The sequence below is a fragment of the Culex quinquefasciatus genome, chromosome 3 (genome assembly GCF_015732765.1).
Source record: "Culex quinquefasciatus strain JHB chromosome 3, VPISU_Cqui_1.0_pri_paternal, whole genome shotgun sequence".
Taxonomy (NCBI): Eukaryota; Metazoa; Arthropoda; class Insecta; order Diptera; family Culicidae; genus Culex; species Culex quinquefasciatus.
In genome coordinates, this window is record NC_051863.1 from 129,487,457 (window position 1) to 129,508,308 (window position 20,852).

General features: G+C 43.6%; 1 protein-coding gene and 1 long non-coding RNA gene across 2 annotated transcripts; one reads left to right on the forward strand and one right to left on the reverse strand.

Annotated features, from left to right (window-relative positions):
• Positions 1 to 3,387: 3,387 nt before the first annotated feature.
• LOC6052053 lies at positions 3,388 to 5,070 on the reverse strand. The gene is made up of 4 exons (XR_005278664.1): positions 5,030 to 5,070; positions 4,522 to 4,637; positions 4,146 to 4,460; positions 3,388 to 4,084 (listed from the first exon to the last, which is right to left on the reverse strand). It is a non-coding gene; the product is annotated as an uncharacterized LOC6052053 (long non-coding RNA).
• A 275-nt stretch (positions 5,071 to 5,345) lies between these two features.
• Positions 5,346 to 18,644, forward strand: LOC6047369 (post-GPI attachment to proteins factor 3). Its single transcript, XM_001864406.2, has 3 exons — positions 5,346 to 5,948; positions 17,147 to 17,918; positions 17,985 to 18,644. The coding sequence occupies exons 1-3, from the start codon at positions 5,810 to 5,812 to the stop codon at positions 18,061 to 18,063; spliced, it is 990 nt and encodes a 329-aa protein (XP_001864441.1). The 5' UTR covers positions 5,346 to 5,809; the 3' UTR covers positions 18,064 to 18,644.
• The last annotated feature ends 2,208 nt before the right edge of the window (positions 18,645 to 20,852 follow it).

A 20,852-nucleotide genomic window follows, 5' to 3' on the forward strand; every position in this document is an offset into this window, starting at 1 on the left:
CAGACAGAAAAGGTCCTACAGCTCTTTTCAAGAGGCAAAATGTAAACAGACATGGGTGTCAAGCGTGTTTTATACCGTACATACAAATTTACATAATTCACATATTTATCCTATTGAGCCCAAGAGCCCTATCACATCGTCCTTCAAAAACGGTTACCCTGATACACACACATTTCATTCGATTGATGTTGGAAGTTTCACATTGAATATAATCAAAGATTCAGTTCGTGCCCGAAAAGAGGATAAATCCTACCTCACACCACTGTCTTCGTTGCTTAGTCCGGATGACCGTTGTAACCTCGGTTGTAACAGTTCTGCAGGCTTCGAAGAGGCAGCGCCTCCGTCGGAACAATCCGGGTTTCAAATGTGGTGATAAAGTGGTGGGTTGGTAGCGCTTCGACCACTGGGTTGATGACTGATAGTTTCGGGGTTGGTCTGCCGGGCTGATTATGCCATGGTCGGGGCAGAAAGAAATGAGAAAACTAAAGTAAACCCTGAGAGGTCCTATTACAAGAGGGATTAACGCTGGCATGAGATCGATCACGGTCAGACCATAGATTACTAGGGGTGGTTGTTATGGAGGATCTCATGCCTCATCCATGTCAAAATCCCGAGCATTATGCACTCCTTGACAAGATCATGTTTACTACGGGCACTGGTCCACCTCCGGAAAACTGAAGGTGATCTTATCATTGATAATCGGTTCTGCCACCTGTTGGAAAATGGACAAATCCTTTTGCTTTTATTTTTTTAAGTTGATTTAAATTTAACTAGTTTTCAAACGAACAATTAATTGAAATTTATAATATGTAACATTTTGTCACTGAGTCGTCGATATGCTTGGGCAGACATGCATCCGCTCTAACTCCTCTTTTAGAAGAACTTGTTTGGCATTTCGCGTAGATGCTACCCAGCATGTTGTGCCAGTGATTAGAGTACACTAATTACGCTAATCTTGAAGGCTCCCGAAGACCCTGAGAATTAATTTTGAAAACCAAGTGAGATATAGCGTAAGAACCTTTAAGCGCACTCATAGAGCTTTTAAGAAGTTCTTTTAAAGAGCTCAAGAGAACATTACCATGAAAATATCGCTAAATCGTTTTTCCGAATGAACCAATGTTTTCTACACATTATTCATGCCAAAAACAAGAGGTTTTTGCCTGGTAACAAGCATAGCATTACTTTAAACGAAAATGCCATGTGGAACAAGCTGAGTGTCGTTAAGAAGAGCTCTTAGTGCCGATGCATGTCTGTGCTTGGGCTCGTTTGTCGACGAAAAGGACCAATTCTCGGTGAACAGCGTCAGATCTTCGATGCTCTGTGACATTTGCATAGCGGTGTGGATCTATCGCTCGTGGTTAGCCTCCCGGCTGTTGCTTGGGTCGGTACATTCGTCCTGGTGGAGCTGCGATGTACTGGAAGCGAGCCGCCTAAGGACTGGTGTGACGTCACTCTATACCCGTTGCGGATGAAGTTCTTAGTTGAAGTCGTCGACGTTATACTTCAGCAGCGTAGCAGTTTGCTGCTGGTTACGATTAGCATGGTGTTGTGGTTCGCCTATAGGCTTAGCTGAATGCAACTCTCCCAGTTTATCCTCCTTTGGCCACTTTATACTTAACATTATCAACAGTCAATCAGACTGGTACTTGTGGGCAGCTCAATTCTGAAAGTAACAAATAATTTAAAATCTCTCATCAGCATGAAAAAAATCAATCCTACCGTCATCGCCCAATATCCTGGCTTTTCCTCATCATCCGTCGCTTCGGATGATTTATCCTTTCGTCATCGGTTCCGCTGTCCGCTGTGTGGGCCTTGCCCTCCGACTGCGGTACTTCCAAGGTCATCCGACGGATTTTCAATGGGCCAAATTGATTTGGCCAAGTCCAAGTGACGCTGTCGGAGCAATGCGAAGTCAAACTCGCAACACGTAGGGGGAATGTTTGTTTTGAAAACGTCAATGAAAGATTTTTCTCAGGAGATTGCTGCGTTGAAATAAATTGCACCTTAAATTTTCGTAACGCCTGAAAACAGTAAAGGTAAGAACAAGATAGTCCGTCAGACCATTGAACAAAGCAACCCCTGCAGATTGTTCGACTGACAGTTGATGGAAAAATCGAACTGGCACAGCGTTCTGCGTTCACCACTGCGTCGAACGGACAATCTTGTTCTTAGCTTAACGCCTCATCAAAGGCGTTACGCTTGTATCTTTAGCTGATGCCATGAATTTAGCGGATTTTTGCTCCGAGTCCGCGCTCTATTTTCAATGCTCTTTGATCTCGCCATAGAGAACGCCAAGGCAATGCTGTAGAACAGGCCTGCCTAACATTTTAAGTTCAATTTTCACACTTTTGACCGTCAGAATAACAATTGGGTCCTAAAATGAAGCTTAGATTGCTGATATTATTGTTCGCAGCGATAAAGCTTACCCTTTGTACGACCACAAAGAGTTTAAAATGGATTTTTAAATCAATTTTGAAAAATTAACCTCGAGGTCCTTCTTGACAGAAAAGCTCCTACTTGACAGCTCGTTCCAAGGGGACCATAGTTGATCCATCGAAAAAATGTTGTCTTGTCAATATTTTTTTTGCATTAAAATGAAAAAAAGTGATCAGAAATGGTTTTTAATCGTGTTTTCTACAGTTGTACATAAAAATTGGCATAGGGCTTTAGTGCCCAATTGTCAATTTCTTTATCTATCTAGAATGTGAGCCGGTAACATGGAGTGAAACTTTCGCAGCTGTCGTCGAAAACTTCACAGGAGCTTGACAGAAAGTTTAACTCCATGTTGCACTTTTAATTTCTGGATAGAATCGGTTCTCAGATGATCAGTGATCATTACTTTGAAAAAATATTTTAACTACTCGTTGCGATGTAGTGGCCGGCCTTCATCATGACAGGCTTGAAGAGTTCGAAGCCGTTAGCTGTTGATTGTAGAAGGGTGTTGGACATTGCTAAGCTGGGATGGGAAGTGAGTGCTGGGCGCGTGCCTGAATGGGGAGTTCCTGAGCCTGGAAGCTCATCCGAACCTTGGGGCTGATGAGGCCCTTGGAATGGGATCTGATCTCGAGTACAGATTGTCAAGGGAAACGGATTGGCCAATGTTTGACAGATCCAAACGCGCTGGACAATCCCCTTGACAATTTGTAATCTCGTGCATTTCGTCCTCCTTCGAGAACGATACGGATTCTAATTATACATAATGTAAAAAAAAATCATTTTTTTAATAATCTTGATGAACATATATTTAAAACACCCAAATCCCACTCCAAAATAAACATCGCATCTTCTTATCACCTCCACGCTCACCAAATAAAACCATATTTATGGTTATTATCATGAAAATTCGAGTTCAACCCATATAACCATTTTTATGGTTTAGTGGGTCGATCTTAAAATGTCATGATTTTCATGAACTGCCGAGTTCGAGCATGGCGAAATATTTCACCGGATTTAGAGGCTTTGCAGGTTGCCTATCTTTAGGCGCTTATTGGGGGAGGGGGTTTCGGTTGAAATCAGATTTAAATACAATTTAATTGAAAACAAATTCACAACGAAATTTTTATTTATTAAAGTATGTTTAACAAAAAACGAGTACGTAGAATCTCTCAATTTTGGCGGGGACCGACTTAAGAAGTCTAGAGAAATTCGTCGCATCCGTCAATTTCCAGAGAGAGACATATACCGTCCGGACGGTGTCCGCACCTTCAATCGGGCCGCACACGAAATGATGTTGCTGCCCGCGCGCATTTCTGCTCAAGTTCGCTTTTTAAACCGAGGCCCTCACGACCACGCGATCCTTCAGGGCCGCCGCTTTCACCAGTCAGAGCCGACCTGATCAGCAGGAAGGAGCAGGAGAAGGCTCAAATGGCACTGCTGAAGACTGTCCCGGTCACCAATGTGATTTTCTGGTCTTGAGAACTGCCGAATTTGACGTACTGGTCCTGACCCGTAAGCACCAAAGTGTGATCCGGTTCCGTGCTGGTTGTGATCGGGAAGCTGATCCGGCTGATGTGATGTCGCGGCAAACCAGCGACTTCGGTCTTGGCGAGGATGGTCAATGGCGCGAGAGATGTCTCGAGCGGCCCTGGAAATAACGTTAAGTTTTAGCACAGAAAAAGTAAACAAAATTCCTAAAACCGTCCTACCGGTTCTTGTTGGCCACGTTCCCGGCGCTAGGAGGTTCTTGTTGATCAGGTCAGCGATTCTCTTTACGCGTTGAAACGGTTCAGATAACGACCATTGGTGATGGTGATTTTAAATGTACGAAATACGTTGAAGTTCGCGAAGAAACAGTTAAATCCGCCGCACCAGCGACGTCGGTCTTGGCGAAGACGGTCAAACGGTGCGAGCGAGCGTTCTTGTGATCGGGAAGCTGATCCGGCTGATGTGATGTCGCGGCAAACCAGCGACTTCGGTCTTGGCGAGGATGGTCAATGGCGCGAGAGATGTCTCGAGCGGCCCTGGAAATAACGTTAAGTTTTAGCACAGAAAAAGTAAACAAAAGTCCTAAAACCGTCCTACCGGTTCTTGTTGGCCACGTTCCCGGCGCTAGGCGGTTCTTCTAGATCGGGAAGCTGACAGGCGCCCACCGTCACTGCGACAATTTCCACACGGCGCGAAGAAGATCTCGAGGGGGCCTAAAAAATAGAGAAATATTATTTCCAGAACAGTTAATTAAATCGAAATCCGTCGAGCCAGTCATCTCAATTTTTATCATAACCTCAATCTTTGTTTTTTTTTGTAACCCGAGACCCGGGAGAATGAACTGCGTTTGCTCTGAAAATGGTTTTATGGCCGGGAGACAGATTACCGGCTTCGTCTATAAGGGCAGTCCAGTCACGAAAGGGTCAGTTTCCAGTTCACGGTCCGGCACGGCACAACGGCAAACACTTTAACAGAATCCTCCGAGATGAAGGAAATTAACATTTAAATTTTCTGCTTCCTGCAACCCGATCTGGTACATTTGCAAGCAAACCCAACTGAACAATGAAATCCGGAAAATTCCGAGGAAAATCTGGCCCATACTTACCGTAAACGGTCTTTGAAATCCGGATCGTCGTCCCAAAATCCACGCGGTTTGATTTTGTTAGTGCGAAAGAATTTGACACTTGACAGACAAAGAAATATTTCATGCAGTTTGAAAAATCGTTCTAAGTCCCAAATCTCAGTTTTCGAAGTTCGACATGCCGAACTCAGTAAACTGTTATAATCACACTTTTTTCAGTTCACGATATCCCACTTTTTTCAGTTCGCTTAAGCGAACTAGCAAAAGTGGGATATCTGAACTCCCAAAAGTGGGATTTTTTGTAACCGTGTCCGTTTTGACAGCTTTACAAGGCCCTCGGTCAGTTTGTTTTGTTTTTTTTATTGTTCTACCACCCAACTCACCCACCACCCATCTTACAAAAACAAAAATCCTTCTCAAGGGGTGGCATCGCGACGCCTAGTCGATCCTTTCGCGGCATCATCGTGCGTGTGTGTGTGTGCGTGTGTTTGTGTGTGAGAAGGACTTTCGGGGTGGGTCGCTTCACCGCGTTCTGCCGTCAGTCGTGTTCGGCAACAAAACTGCACAGCAAGGACATGATACCGCTACGAAGAAACGGAAACTATTTTTAGCTCCGGCCTCTGTCCATCACTTGGCGCTTTGCTGCTGCTGGGTGCTGCACCTGGCCCACTTCCGGAAGTGGGATATTTTGCGATATTGATTTTGCTGGTGGTGGCGCCGCGCGGATTCGCGAAACGTTGTGCTGTGCTGGACTAATTTAGAACAAATTTTCTAATTTGCGTAAAAGGACAGAAGCCCATTAAAATGATTAACCTGCGGCAGGTTGCGTTGGTGGTGGCTTTGCTGGTATTCCTGTTTCATCAAATTTGCGCTTCCGGCGGGGACCAGAGTCAATTCTTTCAGAATTGCCTTAAGAGCTGCGTGATCGGCAACTGTAGCAAGTGTGAGTATTCGGGTCCAATTTTAACTTAAATTATACAAATTATATTATAATTTTATACAAAATGGTTAGATTTTCCGTTGAAAGGTGTGAGGAAGAGTCGAGAGACTTTATTGCTTGGCTGTATCTCATCAGCGTTCGTGTCAAAAAGTAAAATGAAATATTTTAGAAAGCGGCCATCCATGGACCACGCATTCCTTTTTTTTGTAATTCAAACCCCACCTCCCCCTTGTGGATAAATTTTAAATTTTGGGGTGCAATCTGATTTTAAAAATAGTCAAACTTGGTTGTAAAATAAAATAAAGTATCATATCGATAGTTTCTGTAGTTTTGAAGAATCTAAAAAGTCTGTAACAATATTCTTGGTGCAAATACTCTGGTTGATGTGCTCCGTTAACAAGAGTATGTATGGAGCGTGAACAATTGCAACCAGAGCTGAAAATGTCAGATCAATTCACTGAACCGCAAAACCGTGACATAAACAAACTCGACTCAGTCGTGAGTGCCCTAGCTCACTGAGCAGCTGCAATGCGAGGCAGTAGTCGACCAACGCTCATTCGACGTTGCACGCACACACATAAAGAAACAAGTTTTTACACAAAAAGTTGGTATTTATGCGTGGAAATGTAAGTTGGAATATAAGTTATGGTTGTTTTAAGTGTTTTGCACAGTCTAGAACCATTCAATTGTTGAAAAATAGTCAAAATAGTGTTTAGAGAGGATTTTACGAGTCAGTCATACGACACGAATTGAGTGAGTGTAGCTCATTTTTTCACGTCTCTCATTCTCCAGCAGCCGACCGGTACGAGTCAGGCGGCAGTGGTTGAACGGACACAGAGGCTTACAGTCACATGCTAGCAGTGAACTGACATTTTGATTTGCTTCATGTGTACGCTGGGTTGGAAACATTTTGCAGGCCTGATTGCAACCATTCCCAAAAATTATTGACTTTGAAACTTGGTTCGTCAATCCACAAAAAAAAACAACTTTCTCGTACTCAGTTCAATATGTATTCATTTGGTATCTAAAGCTAGTGCAATTTTAGTCGTTTAATTGATTTTTTCCATGATTAAAAATATATCTTATCGCAAAATTTCATCAAAAGTAGAAAAAAAAAAAAAAATATGTTCAGACATAGATTCTTTGGTCCCGAGACCTTCAAAACAGCATGTTAAGTTTTCATACGACCTTTTCATAAGTTAAGCTAGATTTTTAAAACTTCTTGCTATTTTTTTCCAAATAGCCAAACTAATCACCTTTCTTTTGCGTCTAACACAGCTAAAATCGGATGAAATGGCGCGGAGATATGATTTTTTTTAAAGTGGTTTTTGCGAAAACCAACGAAAATTGCCATTTTTAGGACCACCCTAACAAGGCGTAGGTCACCCTAATGGCCAAACAAAAAATACGGGTCAAATTATTTTGGCCAAGGAACCCCCGGAAAAAATTGAGCCCGATCGGATAACTTTTTTTTCGAATCGTGCTGTTTTCGTGGGGAATTGCTGTTTTTGGAGTCGATGCGGTTGTATCCATCCAGAAGTTGTCTTTATTGTTTGAGTCCGTTTGAAAAACCTACTGGTTTTTGTGAAAATATTCTCTGTTTGTTGGATCAGCTTCGCTAGAATTAGCGATGTTTTTTCGCTGGACTAGGGAGAACTGCAAGATTCCAAAATCAGCCAGTGGATTTATCTGCGACATCGCAGAATAAAACTCTCGCCGCAGTTCTTCGTCACCCGTAAAAAAGAAAAACCTCTTCTAACCGATCGGAACATAAAAACACACACAATTTTCCAGCAAAAAAAAGTTCAAGATGGTATGTCAGAGACATAACCGAAAGACATAGGACCAAACAATTTGAATGAGTTTTTGGATTGCTAGTGAAATCTGGAATAAGATAATTTTATTTTGTTTCATAGATTTGTCGGCAAAATTGTCATAAATGTTCTCCCAAGGTGAACCTTCCATGAGGGCACCGGCAACTCCAGGTTGTGGCCACTAGGTCGAAATGTCAATTTTCATGTTCAGTATCAAAAACCATGAATTTTGATACCCATATTGCAACAACTCGTATGGTTATGTAAATGTCCTCCCAGGCCCCGGGGGAACCTTCTTTGAGGGCACCGGCCACTCCAGGTTTTGGCCACCACTGTCGAAAGAGCCATCATCATGTTCAGTATCAAAAACCATTAATGTTGATACCCATATTGCCAAAACTCGTATGGTTCTGTAAAAGGCCCTCCGGGCCCCGGGAGAACCTGCTTTAAGATCACCGGCCACTCCAGGGTGTGGCCACTACTGTCGAAATGTCAATTTTCATGTACAATATCAAAAACCATGAATTTTGATACCCATATTGCAACAACTCGTATGGTTCTGTAAATGTCTCCCAGGCCCCAGAGGAACCTTCTTTGAGGGCACCGGCCACTCCAGGTTTTGGCCACCACTGTCGAAATGGCCATCATCATGTTCAGTATCAAAAACCATTAATTTTGATACCCATATTGCCAAAACTCGTATGGTTCTGTAAAAGGCCCTCCGGGCTCCGGGGGAACCTGCTTTGAGATCACTGGCTACTTCAGGTTGTGGCCACTACTGTCGAAATGGCCATTTTCATGTTCAGTATCAAAAACCATGAATTTCGATATCCATATTGCCACTACTCGTATGGTTCTGTAAATGTCCCCCCAGGCACCGGGGGAACCTGCTTCGAGGGCACCGGTCACTCCAGGTTTTTTCCACCACTGTCGAATTGGCCATTTTTCATGAGAACCGCCGCATCATAGCGACTTCCATCGGTCCGCTTCACTCGAATTTCCTCCTTCTGCTGCTGCTGGTTCTTCCTTCTGGTTGCTGGTCCTCTTCTTCTATTGGCTGCTGCTGCTTTGTCCTCCGCGCCGGCCCGATGTGCACAATTCCAGTGCTCGTTCCAATGTGACTTGCTTTTGCGAAATTTTCTGCTTAAATAGCGGCACAGCCGGAGAACGGCACAAAAGGGGCGCGGCCTCGAATGCATACGCTCGCTCTGATTGGTCATCTGTCCGATTTGTACTGAAAAATTACTCATTTTGATTGCATGTTTTAAGTGCTTTAACTATGTTTAGTCAAACTATCTATGTAGTTAAACGATAGCTGAAGTCTTTCTCTTTCGATTGGTGGTCCAACCGTCTGGATTGATTCACAGGGAAAAAAGATATAAGCGTTCAAAATGTCCCCTTTTTTAACGCTTAAAAGTGACGCTTTGGATCGAATTTCTGAACTGGCCCCCCAATATAGTAAGTAGAGACATAGTCCTATGTCAAAAAAATGTCAAGACTAGACAAAACAGTGTTGGGATTCGAGTGAGAAGAAGGAAAGCTTTTCTCACTCGCGAGCGAGGGAGAGAACTTGTAGTTCATTTTCTTCTCCTTGCTCGCGCTCGCCTCACTGCGAGCGCCTCGTGCTAGCCATTCGTTCCAAGATAGCAATAAAGGAGAAAAGCTCGGAACTTAACCTCAAAGGTAAACAACCGAATGAACTTTTTTGACAGGTGTCAGTTCCGGCACTTAGCAATTAACATTCTAATTTTGTTCCGGTTGTTCCGTTTCGCATGGACACAAACACTCCTGGTCACGGGGCAAGGACACAGCCACGGGAATGGCCAGGAACAGACACCTACACGGCCAGGGACACGAAAACGGCCAGAAGCACGGGCACGAACACGGGCAGGAGTCCGGACAAGGACACGGCCTAGAGCACGGCCACGGGAACGACCAGGAACAGGCAACTACGTGGTCAGGTGCACGTACACGAACACGGCGAGAAGCACGGACAAGCACACGGGTACTATACGGAAAAAAAACTCGGATTATGACGTTTCGCGTAATCAGAAGCAAATCCAAATTCAAAAAAATGCTAAGTCCCAATTTGACACCTGTCAAACCACTCAAATGGCACTCACAAAATGAATACTGAGTTCTTTGAGTTCATTTGCTACGTCACGGTTTTCTCGCCTTATAACTGTGACGTAGCAAATGAACTCAAAGAACTCAGTATTCATTTTGTGAGTGCCATTTGAGTGGTTTGACAGGTGTCAAATCGGGACTTAGCATTTTTTTTTTGAATTTGAATTTGCTTCCGATTGCGCGAAACGTCATAACCCGAGTTTTTTTTTTGTTTTAGTGCCCGTGTGCTTGTCCGTGCTTCTCGCCGTGTTCGTGTACGTGCACCTGACTACGTAGGTGTTCCTGGTCATTCCCGTGGCCGTGCTCTAGGCCGTTTCCTTGTCCGGACTCCTGCCCGTGTTCGTGCCCGTGCTTCTGACCGTTTTCGTGTCCCTGGCCGTGTAGGTGCCTGTTCCTGGACATTCCTGTGGCCGTGTCCTTGTCGTGCTCCTAACCGTGTGTTAGTGTCCATGCAAAACGGAACAGCCGGAACAAAATTTTAATTTTTAATGCAAAGTCCCGGCACTGACACCTGTTAAAAAAGTTCATTTGGTTATTTACCTTTGAGGTTAAGTTCCGAGCTTTTCTGCTTTATAGAGGAGAAAAGTAACTCGCGACAAAATTTTGAGGCTAGGAATTTTGACAGGTATGATTTTCATAAAGTATTCGCCTCCTTTTCTCTCCCACAGAAAACCTGGGAACGAGGTAGCTGTCAAACTAGGCCAAAATGTTAAAGTCACTCACAAAATGAACTTTGAGTGATTTGAGTTCATTTCTGACGTCATAATTTTCTCCTCTATTTGGTTATTATCTTTTTCACTCAGATCTTTTCAAACATGTACGAAGCAAAATGATCATCGTTCGGTCAAAACGTTCATCGTTTGTGCAAAACGAGAGAGAATTGAGAGAAAAATTACCATTTCCGGTCTCTTTTCGCTCAATTCTCTCCCCTTTATCATCGAATTCCTTCATTTTCTTGACATTCGCGTCCTATTTCCTACTCCTTGATTCCTGTTTGTGTCATTTTACATGTATTTGAGTTCATCGCTCATCAATTTGAGTTCATTGTAAGAGCTCGTTTGAAAACCTACCAATGAAATCGAGAATATCAGGTTTATGAATGCGAACGACACGATGGTAAAGAGCTAGTCCGTTCGCGAGCGGGGGAGAGCACTGGCAATCGGCGAGTTGCTCTCGGCAGCTCGGGACTCGCGGCGAGAACTCGAAAGAGATGATTTATTTCTCGCAAGGGTGCAAGAATGCCAACACTGAGACAAAATAAAACATATACTACTGAATATAAAACAGCTAAAAAAATGATGTAAAAACATAAGGCGTTTGCATATTCTTCACTTGTTTTATCAGAATTGTGTGTGTGTGTGTGTGTGTGTGTGTTTTTTTTTTTTTTTTTTTTTTTACAAGGTCGGAATCTGCTACCAGACACCTGAAAATTCATTTCTCAGGTAGTGTGGGGTTGGGAAAACAAAAAGAGTTTTCCCGACCCACTAAACCAGTCCTTGAACGCCGTGCCCTTGTCCCCCAGGACCACCTTTCAGTATAACTTCGGGGAGGCGTTGCATTTTCTGCACTAGTCTACTTACAGGATCCATGCCGGGTGCTAGAACCATTTCCTGTCCTACATACATATGAGTCCATGCGAGGGTTTAACCGCGCCCAAGAATCGCGTTGCTTTTGATCGGCTAGTCATATGCAGCCCTCTCCTTGGACCATCGAGACGTGTACCGATTTGGTAGAGCCAACCGTCATAACGTGCTCTCCTTCACAGCCACACTCGTGGGTTCTCGACTCCTGTGACCATCGAGACGTGTACCGATTTGGTAGAGCCGACCATCATAACGTGCTCTCCTTCACAGCCACACTCGTGGGTTTTCGACTAGGCTCCTAGTCGTTCCTCCTCTGATCGTCTCTCCATTTCCGCTGGAGAGCCGAAGTGATCTGCGTCACCGCTCCGACGACCGCATTCCACTTGGCGATGTCGCTGCACATTCTTCGCACCACATTATCCGGGCTGGTGTCCGCTCCGATAATGGCCAGCATTTCGCTTCGCGCTGCCTCGAAGCGAGGGCAGGCGAACACCACGTGCTCCGGTGTTTCCTCGCAATCGACGCAGTCCGGACAGAGAGGAGACTCTGCATGTCCAAACCTGTGCAGGTACTTCCTGAAGCAGCCATGGCCCGACAGGAACTGTGTGAGGTGGAAGGTGACCTCTCCATGCCTTCTGCTCACCCACGTGGATACGGACGGGATAAGCCGATGCGTCCATCTGCCTTTCTCCGTGGTGTCCCACTCACGTTGCCACCTTGCCAGCGATTCGGCTCTCGCAGCTTCCCGGATACCTCTCGTGCCTCTCCGGGTGTAGCGCACGGTGTCCTCCTCCAGTGTGATGCCGATGGGGATCATTCCGGCTATGACGCCAACTGCTTCCGACGAAATGGTCCTGTACGCGCTTGCAACCCGCATGGCCATCAGTCTCTGCGTTCTGTCGAGCAGCGCTCGATTTCGCTTCGTCCCCAACGCCGTCCACCATACCGGTCCGCCGTACCTAAGTATGGACGTCGCGACACTTGCCAAGAGGCGGCGCCTACTGCTCCTGGGTCCAACGTTGTTCGGCATCATCCTCGACAGTGCCATGATCGCCTTCGCCGCCTTCTCGCAGGCGTAATCGACGTGGCTGTTGAAGTTCAGCCGGTCATCCACCATCACCCCGAGATACTTGAGCGCTCTCTTCGAGTGCACGACGTGTTCTCCAACGTGTATCTGGGCCTGCTGCACCTTCTTGTGGTTACTAACCAGCACCATCTCCGTCTTGTGGTGAGCGATCCGCAGCTTCACCTCGAGCATCCAGTTCTCGATCATTGCGATTGCCTCCATAGCCAGCACTTCGACCTCCTCGACATTTTCGCCGGTTACCGTCAGCACTATGTCGTCTGCAAAGCCAACAATCTCTACGCCGTTGGGTAGTCCCAGTGTCAACACTCCGTCATACATTCCGTTCCACAGTGCTGAACCCAGAATGGATCCCTGCGGAACTCCCGCGGTAACAACAACGGTTTTTTGTCCATCGAGCAGTTCTCTAGGATTTCGGTCATTCGATTTTTTTTGTATTTTTTAATCCGACTGAAACTTTTTTGGTGCCTTCGGTATGCCCAAAGAAGCCATTTTGCATCATTAGTTTGTCCATATAATTTTCCATACAAATTCGGCAGCTGTCCATACAAAAATGATGTATGAAAATTCAAAAATCTGTATCTTTTGAAGGAATTTTTTGATCGATTTGGTGTCTTCGGCAAAGTTGTAGGTATGGATACGGACTACACTGGAAAAAATAATACACGGTAAAAAAAAATTTGGTGATTTTTTTATTTAACTTTTTATCACTAAAACTTGATTTACAAAAAAACACTATTTTTAATTTTTTTTATTTTTTGATATGTTTTAGAAGACATAAAATGCCAACTTTTCAGAAATTTCCAGGTTGTGCAAAAAATCACTGACCGAGTTATGAATTTTTTAATCAATACTGATTTTTTCAAAAAATCGAAATTTTGGTCGTAAAAATTTTTCAACTTCATTTTTCGATGTAAAATCAAATTTGCAATCAAAAAGTACTTTACTGAAATTTTGATAAAGTGCACCGTTTTCAAGTTATAGCCATATTTAAGTGACTTTTTTGAAAATAGTCGCAGTTTTTCATTTTTTTAAATTAGTGCACATGTTTGCCCAGTTTTGAAAAAAATATTTTTGAAAAGCTGAGAAAATTCTCTATATTTTGCTTATTTGGACTTTGTTGATACGACCTTTAGTTGCTGAGATATTGCAATGCAAAGGTTTAAAAACAGGAAAATTGATGTTTTCTAAGTTTCACCCAAACAACCCACCATTTTCTATCGTCAATATCTCAGCAACTAATGGTCCGATTTTCAATGTTAATATATGAAACATTTGTGAAATTTTCCGATCTCTTCGAAAAAAATATTTTTGGAATTTTCAAATCAAGACTAACATTTCACAAAGGCCAAACATTCAATATTACATATATATTATTATTATATTGGACAGCTGCCAAATTTGTATGGAAAATTATATGGACAAACTAATGATGCAAAATGGCTTCTTTGGGCATACCGAAGGCACCAAAAAAGTTTCAGCCGGATTAAAAAATACAAAAATTAAAATTGAAGAAAAAAGACCGATTTCGTAGAGAATTGCTCCATCGGCAGTGTCGTAGACCAGCACGCGGTTCTCGAAGTAGCTCTTCAAGATCCTGCACAAATAGTCAGGCACCTTCATTTTGTGCAGCGCTGCTGCTATGGCCGCCCAGCTCGCACTGTTGAACGCGTTCTTGACGTCAATCGTGACTATTGCGCAGCAACGGTTCCCCCTGCGTTTTTTCCTCCGCGCTTCGTCGGCTTTCTCGACCACTTTCCGGATGGCGTCCACCGTGGATCTCCCTTTACGGAAGCCGAACTGCCTCGCTGCTAAGCCATGCTCGCTCTCCGTGTACTTGGTCAGCCGGTTAAGGATGATCCGTTCCAGAAGCTTTCCGAGGGTGTCCAGCAAACATATAGGCCTATACGATGATGGGTCCCCCGGTGGTTTGCCTGGCTTCGGCAGCAACACGAGCTTTTGAATCTTCCACGGGTCGGGAAGTGTCCTTCGTCCAGGCATTCCTGCAGGACTGTTCGAAACCTGTCCGGGAATGCTAGAACCGCCGATTTCAGGGCGAAATTCGGGATTCCATCCGGACCGGGAGCTTTCTTCACCTTCAATCTCTTCGCTACTGCCACAAGTTCCTCGTTGGTGATCAGATGACCTTCGGCGTTGCTACCCCTTCGTCGTTGTACGGTGTAGGAGGCCATGTCGTTGGGTCATGTCTTGGGAAGAGCCCTTCCACAATGACCTTCAGCTTGTCGGGACACGTTTCAGCCACCATCGATGGGCCTCTGATCTTCGCCATCGCTACACGATATGCGCTCCCCAAGGGTTTGCATCAGCGTCTTGGCATAACTCCTTGAAGCAGTTTGTCTTGCTGCATTTGATCGCTTTCTTGAGCGCGGCCTTTGCAGACCGGTACTCCTCTCTGCACTCCTCTCTAGTTGCTTCGGATCTTGCTCTCTGGACTCGTCTTCTGGCGCTGAGGCAACTTGCCCGAAGGGTACCGAGTTCTACATTCCACCAGTAAGCTGGACGACGACAGTTCCTTGGCTCCAGTCTCCGCGGCATGGTTGTGTCGCATGCTGTCACCAGTTGTGCTGTTAGCACGTCGGCACTCAAGTCTTGGGGACCATCACACCAATGGAGCGCTTCCACGAAGAGACCCTCGTCGAAGTACTGCAGCTTCCATTTCCTTCCGTAGGACCGGCTGCTCCTATCTGGTACAGGGGCTCGTCTCCCGATGCTGTACCGGATCGCTTGGTGATCGCTATGGGTATAGTCCTCACTCACCCTCCAGTTCATGTCGGCCGCCAGTCGCGGGCTACAGAACGTAACGTCGATAATGGACTCACGACCGTCTTTGCGGAAGGTACTGCTGGTTCCGCGATTCGCCAGCCTAACGTCTAGCTTTGCCAGAGCTTCCATTAGGCTATGCCCCCTAGCATTGGTGCATCTGCTACCCCACTCGACCGCCCACGCGTTGAAGTCACCTCCGATAACGATCGGGCTTCGTCCGATCAGTTCATCGGTCAGACTGTGTGTGTGTGTGTGTGTGTGTGTGTGTGTGTGTGTGCGTGTGTGTGTGTGTGTGTATGTGTGTGTGTGCGTGTGTGTGCGTGTGTGTGTGTGTGTGCGTGTGTGTGTGTGTGTGTGTGTGTGTGTGTGTGTGTGTGTGTGTGTGTGTGTGTGTGTGTGTGTGTGTGTGTGTGTGTGTGTGTGTGTGTGTGTGTGTGTGTGTGTGTGTGTGTGTGTGTGTGTGTGTGTGTGTGTGTGTGTGTGTGTGTGTGTGTGTGTGTGTGTGTGTGTGTGTGTGTGTGTGTGTGTGTGTGTGTGTGTGTGTGTGTGTGTGTGTGTGTGTGTGTGTGTGTGTGTGTGTGTGTGTGTGTGTGTGTGTGTGTGCAACCAACCAAACGGGACCACGCGGTCGCTTCTTACAAATTGAGTTGTTTCCATGTATTTTTAGATCTTCATTCTATACATACAAATAACTCGCATAGGCATTTGGAAGGTGTTAGCTCTGCCGAGCATTGGTGACCCATTTCTACGCTGGCTAGCCGATCGCGAGGTCCCTCAGCTTTTATTGACAAGCCCCGCCCTGAAGAACGTTTGCACCAATCGGGTTCAAACGTTATTTAGAACTTCCGAACCCTTGTCAAATGGACAAGGACCCAGCGCGTATATAGTTTGATAGTAACAGTATTCCTAATTCCAGGCGTCGTTCACCAAGCCGTGATGGCCTTGTGGTTAGCATTTTTGCTTACCAATCCAAAGGACGGGGGTTCGAACCCCGACTAAGGCGACTTTGATTTTTCGTTCATGTTCAGTGTTTCAAGATTAATATTTCCTATACTTTCTCGTTGGGAGCAGATGGGAATCGAACCCAGGACCATTCGCTTAGAAAGCGAATACCGTAACCAGTCAGCCACGGCCGCTCCCTTCACTTGTTTTATTAGAATTATACGAAAATTTGATTAGTTTTCGAAGTTTCAACCCTTAAAACTCAATATTTTTGTGAGTTATCCTTGTGAGCAGTTCTTACAAAAATGTCACGTTTTTTTTTGTCTCCCTTTCTTTAAAAGCAAACTATTCAAAGCAAAGCAGTTCCAAAAACAGAAAAAAAGTCTGATTTCTTAAATGTTTTGGCAAGTTTTATAATTGAATGGTCGAAATAGCTGCTTAAAAAAAATCCGGAGGCATTTTTTTTTTTCAAGGATCTTTTAAAATAGAAGCGAAATCTACTGAAAATCGTTCAAAACATTTTACCGAAAAATTGACCTTGATTTCGTGATCAAGGATTAAAATGAATTCAGAAAAATTGAGTTAGGAAAAAAAATCTAATAATTCTTCAAACCTTAACACAAAACTTTTGAAACTTCTTTGTAGAATTTCTGATATTTTAAGAGGTCTTCTCCGGAAGAGCACAAATCGATAAAACTCTTCAGATTTCCTCGTTCTACTAGTGCTCCCCTTTCAAGCGTGGAAATAATTCCAATGATTGATAGTTTATGGGCGCATAAATTATAATTTTCTTCCACTTCCGTGCCAAAAAGCATTAAGCAATTCAACCCACCAAATCCACATCTCTCTCTCTCTCTCTCCCCTTAGCCGGATTGACGTTCAGGCTGGCCGGCACCCAGAATCCGATCAATAAGTTGCTCCTGTGGACCTGCTACGATGAGTGCGGCTACGATTGCATGTGGCGAACGACGGGCGCCTTTCTCAAGCGAAACTGGACGACTCCGCAGTTCTACGGCAAGTGGCCGTTTGTAAGGCTGGCCGGGCTGCAGGAACCTGCCTCGGTGGTGTTCTCGATGACCAACTTTGGAACGCACTACCACATGTTGAAGCGGTTCCGGAGGGAAGTGCGGCCGGACAGTCCGATGTACACGCTGTGGCAGGTCTTTTCGTACATTTGCTTGAACGCGTGGATCTGGTCGACGGTGTTCCACGCGAGGGACTTTCCCATCACGGAGCTGTTCGATTACACGTTTGCTTATTCGATGGTGTTGGCTTCGTTGTATTGCATGGTAATGCGGATGATCCACCGGCAGTCCAAGTACCTGAAGGGACTGTTCAGCCTGGCTTGCATCGTCTTCTTCGTGAATCACTTTTCGTACTTGAGCGTGGGCCGGTTTGACTATGCGTACAACATGAAGGCCAACATCGTGACTGGAATGACCGGGGCCGCCGGCTGGATCTTCTGGTGTTTGCTGCAACGACGAAAACGTCGTTACGTCTGGAAGTGCTTCCTGTTTGTCGTCCTGGCGACGTCTTCGCTGTTGCTCGAAATCAACGATTTCCCACCGATTCTTTGGACGTTCGACGCCCACTCCATCTGGCATCTGGTCACCGCCCCGCTGACCGTTCTTTTTTACAGGTAACTGAGTTGTTTAAAATTTGGCGAGAATTCGAAACAATTACATTAACCTTTTTCAAATTGTAGCTTCATCATCGACGACTGCCGCAGCCTGCGACAGGAACTGTACGGTGACGGCCCAGAGGACATGCGCAAGCTGCTGTGAGGATTGCGACCGGCCGCCAAGATGGAGTTTTAGTCGTCGGATTTCCTGTTGAAATTGAAAAGACTTGATACGTGTGGTAGTAGTGTACTATTAAAAAAATCCTTTCGTTTGCACCACCCCAAGGGAGAGACCACGCGGCCACGTTTAGTTATAGTGACAATAAAACATACAAAACACCCAAAAACTCCGCTGCAACGGAGATGGTAACGGCAATCGAGTGGGGGTGGGCTTTCCCTGGGTGGGGTGGGAAGGTTTTTCACTGTTTTATCTTTGATAATTGTCGGTGTTTGGGCAGTAAGTGGCGTGACTTAACACGTTGAGAGACCACAGAACTATTTAGATGTCGTGTAACTTCCTTACAATGTTTTAGAAAGGGAAACGTCAATTTTAAATATTCGATATATATCTACCTGTGTGTAAATGTAGTAGTATTTGTAATTATTGATGTTACTTCTAGATAGGCTATAGTAGGATAGGCAACGTCGTTTTGAATGTTGTAAAATAGAATGTAAGCAAAGTCATATATATTAACTCATGGCTAGTCTTTTTCTTCGGTAAAATATACTAAATGAAGAATAAAACACGTGTTTATTTAATTTAAAAAGATGAAATCCTTGAAAAACGAAATCAGGATGACCTTTGCTTAAAAAATTGCTTGCACGTTGATGTTTTTTTGACCAGTACGCAGCTCCAAAGGAATTGGGTCAAGAAACAGCTTCAGAGGGAGTAATTTTTTAGGCCTTTCTTCGCCGGGCGAAGAAGTTCGCCCTCTCTGGCTTGCTTTCGCTGTCGCTGCTGTCCATTTAAAAATTTCCTTGACCGGTTCCTTACTAAGTGCGTGCACTGCTTAACTGTGGTGCAAAATTACATTGAGTTGATGTTGAAATTGGTAGTGAACGCGAGTGTTTTTTTTTCATGTTGATCAGAAAAATAATTCCCACAGCTTCGCAGATCAGAGGGCACAGCGGAAGTGAATATTATTTAAGTCCTCCCCATAGCATCGCAGCTTGGATGGCATCAATACCTTATCTAATAACGCAAAATGGTTGTAAGGCATCGGAATAATAATATCTTGTCTTAATTACACAAAAATATCATTCACGGGATGCTTGGATGAGTTGTTGTGATTATAACGGACTGTCGCAGTGCCGTTAGATACAGTACTTGTTCGGTAACTGGGCGTTGTTTAACTAGTCTGTAGCCCAGTTAAAAAGCAAACAAACGTAAAAAAAAAGCAAAACCAAAATTACCGAGGGGTCACTTTTGTAATATAACTTGAATAATTTAGAATTTTAATTTATTTTTTTTAAATTAAAATTAATGGAAATTTACCAATATGCTGTGGACACAAATTTAAGTAGCTTTTATTTTTATATTTGTGTAATGCATACATTGTTGGTCCCCTCTGCTTTTTTGTACAGCCCAGTTAATGAGCATTCGGCAAGGCCGCTGCAAATATTTTTTGAAGTTTATATCCCTCGACTCTGACCATATCTATGTATTGAGAATTTTGTTATTTTTTGCGAAAATTTTTTTTTTTGCGGAGCTATACTTTGGAATTTCATAACAATTCAAAACATTTTTAAACAAGCCCAAACATCCATAATATGATTATCAATCCAGATTAGATTGTTCTCAGTTGATTAGACTTCTATTTTCATGGAAATTTTGAAGTTTTTGTAAAAGTAAAAGTGACATAAACTTTGAAAAATATTTGCAACGGCCTAACTGGCCTACGTTCTCACCCAAGCAGACGGAAATAACTTGGGAATAACATTTTTGATATTTGATATACTGCCGCTCCAATCTAGTCCGTCCCATATGTAAAAAGTGAGTGCTGAGATATCGCCGTGAGAAGCCCAGAAAATGTTTCACCTTTTTTTACATTTCTAATCGCCAATTTTTACAAACTTTTTTAAACAATTATTTCAATATTGGTTCAAAAAGTACTCCTATCCAAAAAAAAATACTCAAAAAAGTTAAAATTTATAGGATAATTTGATAAATTTCCATGCTGGGACTGACCTGACTTTATTTATCCATCAATAAAGGCAAGTCTGTCATGTTATCAAGGTAGGCTTGAACATTTACAACATAAATTTGCCTGTCATTTGTTGGTTTATTTTGGTGGTTTTCCAAATTATTTTTATCAAAGATCTAAAAATTTGTTTGTTTCAGGTTTATTTAATTTGGAGGATGATTCCAGCAGCGAAAATTTAACTAGCAACGTTGTATTATTTCTATTTCTTTTGCTGCAGAACAAATAGATATTTGATTGCAATTATCAATATCTGGGCCCTAAAATTGAGTTATCCAGAATCGTTTAACGGAAGAGGAACCTAATCCAGAACCAGACCATGGCTATTCATTCAAGAATGAAAAAGTACTGATTGTATTGAATATTAGCTCAACGGTATGTAGTTTATTTTATTACCGTGGTTATCCCATGCACGAGGAAAAAAAAGACAAAATATGTTTTCTACTATTATGCTTCAAAATTCAAAAGATACCGTCAATATGAAAAACTTTATGTTTTTAAGTTCTGCGAGTAATTAGGTACATAGTCTGAGTAAATATAATTATTAGACAATTTTTGCTGTTGATTTGTAAGACATTTTTATACAAGGAACTGACTTTCCTTTATTTTGCATATGGGACAGCACCAAAGTGATTTTTGTTTTGGAATTTTTAGAACAAACATAACTTTTTTATTAAATAGGCTTAAAGTAGAAGTTCATACAAGACAATTTTTAGGTTAATCTCAAAATTGACAAAAATACATATGGGAC